This window comes from Priapulus caudatus, unplaced genomic scaffold, assembly GCF_000485595.1.
Source record: "Priapulus caudatus unplaced genomic scaffold, Priapulus_caudatus-5.0.1 Scaffold263, whole genome shotgun sequence".
NCBI lineage: Eukaryota > Metazoa > Priapulida > Priapulimorpha > Priapulimorphida > Priapulidae > Priapulus > Priapulus caudatus.
Window position 1 is genome coordinate 296,405 of NW_014577324.1, and position 6,708 is coordinate 303,112.

The 6,708-nt window shown below is 47.4% G+C and overlaps 1 protein-coding gene and 1 long non-coding RNA gene across 2 annotated transcripts in view; one reads left to right on the forward strand and one right to left on the reverse strand.

Moving 5' to 3' along the window:
• Window positions 1-6,708, forward strand: part of LOC106808255 (galactocerebrosidase-like) — a 57,482-nt gene that overhangs the window by 41,019 nt on the left and 9,755 nt on the right. The window contains exon 12 of the mRNA XM_014810886.1: window positions 6,424-6,601. Within this exon, the coding sequence (XP_014666372.1) occupies window positions 6,424-6,601 (178 nt within the window). The remainder of the gene's footprint in view (window positions 1-6,423; window positions 6,602-6,708) is intronic.
• On the reverse strand, window positions 3,966-5,216 carry LOC106808261. The gene is made up of 2 exons (XR_001393759.1): window positions 5,126-5,216; window positions 3,966-4,581 (listed from the first exon to the last, which is right to left on the reverse strand). It is a non-coding gene; the product is annotated as an uncharacterized LOC106808261 (long non-coding RNA).

The window sequence follows — 6,708 nt, forward strand, 5'->3', positions numbered from 1 at the left end:
CGGCGAGCAGACAATATATGTGTATGTGACTATATAACCAGGAGTGAATAATAATAGATTATAATAGATGTCCGTTATTATTCACATACTGATATAACTGTGTGACGATATAACTGTGTGACGATATGTAACTGTGTGACGATATAACTGCGTGACAATATAACTGTGTGACGATATATAACTGCGTGACGATATATAACTGTGTGACGATATATAACTGTGTGACGATATATAACTGTATGGCGATATATAACTGCGGGACGATATAACTGAGTGACAATATAACTGTGTGACGATATATAACTGTGTGACGATATAACTGCGTGACGATATATAACTGTGTGACGATATATAACTGTGTGACGATATATAACTGTGTGACGATATATAACTGGTGTGAGCGCGATATACACTGTGTGACGATATATAACTGTGTGAGCGATATAACTGTGTGTGACGATATATAACTGTGTGACGATATATAACATGTGTGACGATATAAGCTGTGTGACGAAGATAACTGTGTGACGATATAGACGTGTGACGATATAACTGTGGACGATATATAATGGTGACGATATAACTGTGTGACGATATATAACTGTGTGACGATATAACTGTGTGTGACGATATATAACTGTGTGACGATATAACTGTGTGACGATATAACTGTGTGACGATATATAACTGTGTGACGATATAACTGTGTGACGATATATAACTGTGTGACGATATAACTGTGTGACGATATAACTGTGTGACGATATATAACTGTGTGACGAATATAACTGTGTGACGAATATATAACTGTGTGACGATATAACTGTGTTGACGATATATAACTGTGTGACGATATATAACTGTTGAACGATATAACTGTGATGACGATATATAACTGTGTGACGATATATAACTGTGTGACGTTAAAATGTGTAGCGACAATAATGCGTGGGTGAGCGAGTGGGAACGTACGTTATCGGGTAGGAACACTCTTGCTCTATGTAACTGACTTTTATGTGTTACTGAATTCATCCTCGGCTACATCATCGTCGAGGTCGAACCCTCATCCTATGTCTCTCACGTTAAAGAGTTTTTTAGCTGCTGCGTAGAGGTAGGTATAGACTGTACTAGCTGGTCTACTATCTGTCGCGTGTGTCTATCCGCGGCTTAGGCGTAGTGTACGGACGTGCGTGATTGCGCAATGATGCATTTGTGTTTGTGTCATCAGTGTGGTAATGCATGAGGACGTTCACGTGGTGATAACATTGATCGGAGAAGGGTCCGCCGATACCGGATAAATACTATAAGGTGGGATTCGGCATTGATTGCGGATGAGAGTAAAGCTGCGGAAGGGTAAAGGCGCCGTATCTTGGTTTGTCCTTGGTTCGTGTCCTTCCTGTCCGATGTTCGTGAATCCTGTCTGTTTCTCTATCGTGCCTATCTCTCTGGCCTCACTTCACTTCTTGTCAGGGCTTTCCTCTCTCTAGCTCTTCTCTGTTCACTCGTAATCGTATCTCTTCTGCCTCTGTCTCACGTTAATGAGTGCACGTATTATACATATAGCGCTCTCTCTGCTGCTGCAGCTCTATCTCTGCTCTCGCTCTCTCTCCATCGCCTCTCCCCCTGAGTCTCTCAATCATGTCTCCGTCCCTCCGAACTTGCTCCCCATCTCTTCTCCTCGTCTTTCACTCTCATCTCTCTCTCTCTCTCAGCTCTCTCCCTCTCTGTCTGCTCTCTCCGCGCTCCTCTCTCTCTCTCTCATCTCTCTCTCTCTTTCTCCAGTCTACACACCCTTCTTACCTATCGTGTTTCCACGCTTAATCGCCTGTTATCTTTCAAAGCAGTAAATCACTGTGTCATTCATTAGGGCAGGCTCGCGGACAACCCTGTTCAACCGAACGTTTCCGCGACTAACCGGGTCTTCTCATTAGCTCTGTAACGCCAGTCGTTAATCGAGTCTACTTCATCTAACACAGCGAGCGCATCCCTTTGCGCAAACGTAACTGCTTTGCCTAGCTTTTTGATGGGTGTTGTATCGGTAAGCGATAGCGTGCATTCACTTGTAACCACCAACACACGCACACCGCACGAACGCACACACGCATGCACGCACGCAACACACGCTCGCAACGCACGCAACGAACTCACATACGCATAAATATATATATATATATATATATATATATATATATATATAGAGAGAGAGAGAAGAGAGAGAGAAGAGAGAGAGAGAGAGAGCGAGACAGAAACAGAGAGACGATGTGTTTAATCAGTGTACTGAATGTATTGTATATGTAGGCATGATCACTACACAGGCTGCTGCGCGAGCGCAACACACACACACACACACACACACACAGACACACACACACAACAAACACACACAACACACACACACCACACACGCAACGCACACACACAGCACACACACAAACACACACACCCAACACACACACACACACAGCACACGCACGCACGCACACGCACGCACGCACGCACAGCACACACACACACACATACACACACGCACACACACACAACACACACACCACAGACACACACACACCAACACCACACTGCACACAGCCACACCACGCGCGCGCGCCACCACCAGCACGTGGATGCTGTCATTGAGAAACAGAGCGTGTGACACGCACGCGGGTATATGCTGCTGGTATTGATGGCCACCGGCGTACTGCTTGTGGTGCAAGGAACAACAAACACGTCATCAATTTTCGACAGTGCTGCGAGGCGGCGCTGGCGTACAATGGGCGATGGCTCGCCGTTCGTATTAATTTTGCTCGCTTTAATATGCGAAGGTAGCGATGACAACGAATGTGCGTGTCGCGGCCTGGCACTGCTGTTGCCTGCCTGTCGCTCCTTGTCAACAAAAGTAAACGTTGTCCCTGTGTAGCAGTATCAAGAAGCAGAGAGAGAGAGGGAGAGAGAGAGAGAGAGAGAGAGAAAGAGAGAGAGAGAGACAGAGAGAGAGAGAAGAGAGAGAGAAGAGAGAGAGAGAGAGAGAGAGAGAGAAGAGCGAGAGCGAGAGCGAGAGAGAGAGAGAGAGAGAGAGAGAGAGAAGAGAGAGAGAGAGAGAGAGAGAGAGAGAGAGAGAGAGAGAGAGAGAGCATGTGTGACAGTGCTTGTCAGTGTGTGTAAGTGTATATATATACCTGTGTTTATGTGTTTATCCGTGTGCCTGGAAGCGATGGTACCGTTAGGTCACATGCATGCTATGTTAGGGCGTGCAATATTAAAGCACCGATCTATTATCTATCTGTCTCTCCCCCCCCCCTCTTTCTCTCTCTCTCTCGCCGCCTCTCGCTCCTCCACCTCTCTCTCATCTTTCGCTGCGCTCTCTCTCTCTCTCTCTCTCTCTCACTCTCTCTACTCTCTCTCTCTCGCTCCCTCTCTCTCTCTCTCTCTCTCTCTCTCTCTGTCGCTCTCTTCTTTCTCTTCTCTTTCTCTCTGCTCGCTCTCTCTTTTCTGTGTAGTGTGTGTGTGTGTGTGTGTGTGTGTGTGTGTGTGTGTGTGCGCGCGCGTGCGTGCGTGTGTATGTGTGTGTGTGTGCGTGCGTGCGTATATATGTGTGCGTGCGTGTGCGCGCGCGCGTGACCGTGTGTGTGTGCGTGTGCGCGCGCGCGTGACCATGTGTGTGTGCGTGTGCGCGCGCGCGTGACCGTGTGTGTGCGTGTGAGCGCGCGCGTGACCGTGTGTGTGTGTGTGTGCGTGCGCGCGCGGCACGGACGGACTGGCGTTACCCCGCCAGCACGTGAGAGAGGAATTATAAATGCTTCTAAAGTTAGCCACGAAGATAATGTAGATGAAATACAAATTGCGCATATGTGGCGTGCATTTAAATGCAATCATATATTATTAAGATTTCAGTGCGCGAGGCTCGACCATGCGTGAAAATGTGTAATAAGGTAGATGACGTCATTACCTCAAGCCATGATAGATAGTCGTAGGTGTTTCAAACATAGACGTTTTAATAGCAACTTATTACGGTAGGAAACTGTCACCACCTTCGTATAATTACGCTTTCATGCTAGTACACACGTTCCTCCCACGGGAAATGAAAAAAAAATCGAAATTAAATTTAGCACGCGGTTTGATATATATATATATATATATATATATAACTGCAAGATTTTAGATTCAAAAATCAGCTGATGTATTTCTTTAGACGTCCTGACTTTGGTTTCCCTGCATTCCGACAAGTTATAAACGAGATAGACCTCGCGACAGATTTCACACGGGTTATACGCTTCACAGATGGAAGTCGCACTGGTCTGGTTAACGCTCTCCAGCCTCGCTGCCTTGCTTCTGTTGACACTGTAGGCTGACTGCTCGCACGCGTTCCTTACACAGACCTCTCTCGTTGCTCAGCTCATTGCGGCAGTCTCCCAGCATCGTAGATAGAGCTTCGATTCCCGTCTGAAGTCCCCTCTTCTCACCACGACACTCGTCCAGGTCTTCACTGGCGACCAGGTGTGCGGTAACCACCACCAGTAGCAGTAACAGCAGCGGTGCTGTGCGACGATGGGTTAGAAACATGGTCTGGTGGTTTTTTTTATCCTTCTGTTACGAAGAAAAACGAGTGCACGCGTTTCAGACGCAGTTATATGGATAGTGCGTGCTACATTTGAGCGTGGTTGTTTGTATTTTTTTAGAGGTAATTGGCGGGATATATACACTCACGTACTCACGATTATTGCTGTTGTTTATGGTTGATTATGACTTAACGTATGACATGTAAATGTGATGACGTATATGAGCGGCAATTGTGATTCGTGAAACAAATTTGTGGTTGAACCGAACGATTCACGAGCTAAGGAAGTTATCATTTCATAAAGAAAACCCATAAACGAGTTAAATAAGTATTTAAAATGTCTATGACATTCACGTGAGATGTAATTTTAGTTCAAGTCACAAAAAACAACAGCACATACGAGATAGGTTAGCATTACTCACAACCTCAATTACATTTGCGTGTTTCAGCGCACGATTGTCACTAAAGATTCCATAAAATAAATTAAATTCCATAAAATAAAATTCTTCCAAGCAGACGGTTACAATCTAGCTAGCTGATCGGCATCCAAAATCAAGATTCGCGAATGCTTACCCGAGCTGGGGAAAATGTCGACCTCTGAACTAGTCGCAAATCAACAACTCCTAGCCAAATCTCCTCCCCGGTGACCTTATATAGGGGTTAGATTTTTTATTACGAGCCAGCACGGCGTGTCGACGTGTATAGTGGGCCCCGCATCAAGTCACGAGTCAGTTTCATTACTAGTCAGCGCGTTCTGTCAGTGCAGATCTGCGGGTGGTATTTAGCCCCCCCCCCCCACCCACCCACCACACACACACAATAAACGCACGCGCTTATATATTATTTTTCTCATTTCCGGAGTACGAGATGTTATCTAATTACCACCTGTCAACAACAGTCTTCTCAATTATTTCCATCACAATAAATTCCTTATCTCATGCGTTAGCACGAGGCGCAGTATCATTTAGAGTGCAGCATCATTCGAGCACCGACAAACACATCCCCCACCTCCCCCCCCCCTCCCCCCCCCTCGCGCACAAGCAAGCTGCCTCTAATCACGGTATTATTCCTTTGTCGGCGACTGATATGAGAATTACATAGGAATTGTATGGGGATTAGTAGCGCATGAGAAACCCGTATGAATGCGCTTAGCCCGCGCACATCATATATATATATATATATATAATATCAAGAGCTAATAAACAGGTATTTATTAGCTCTTGATATTATAGATCTTCGTTTGAAGACCTGCGCGTGCATGCAGTGAGTCACGCTGCTTTTCTCGTCACATACCTGCTAATAAATTACAGGTACGCGCCACGGTGTCGGCAGAGCTGCAGGAAATTGAGACGGCTGCCGGCTACACTGTGTTCTAACGGAATTACGTGTCAATTCCACGCAGTGTGTATATAATATATGAGTGGCGGAACGATAGTATATCATTTCTTATTGGGTGTGTGTGTGGTGGGTGGGGTGGGTGGTACCATGGTGCTATATCTATCTATCTATCTATCTATGGGGAGAGGGGGGGTCGTTGGTTAGTACCAGGATGGAGAGAGGGGGTCGTTGGTTAGTACCAGGATGGGGAGAGGGGGTCGTTGGTTGGGACCGGGATGGGGAGAGGGGTGTTAGTTGGAGCCGGGGTAGGGAGAAGGGGACGTCGTTGGGCATGGCTGCGATTGGGAGAGGGGGGTCGTTGCTTAGTACCAGGATGAGGAGAGGGGGGTCGTTGCTTAGTTCCGGGATTGGGAGAGGGGGGTCGTTGCTTAGTACCGGGATTGGGAGAAAGGGGAGGGGGATCCTTGGTTGGGACCGGGATTGGGAGAGGTGGGTTGTTAGTTACTGTTCGCTGACTGCGTTTGTCGTTGCAGCCTATGATGTCAGCGCCGAGCCGTACAACCTAGCTCAGCAGGCGGGCGTCTGGGAGGTCGTCCTTAGCAACCACCTGCTGCATCAGCACGTCATACGACAGACGATCACAGCGCCCCCTCTCCACTGGTGCGACCCGGCAGTGGCGCCGCCTATCAGCATCGTCGGCGACCCCTCGTGGTAGGTACTGCTTTGTGCGAGCCGGCGGTGGCGCCCCCTATGAACATTGTTTGCGACCCCTCGTGGTAGGTACTGCTTTGTGCGAGCCGGCGGTGGCGCCCCCTATG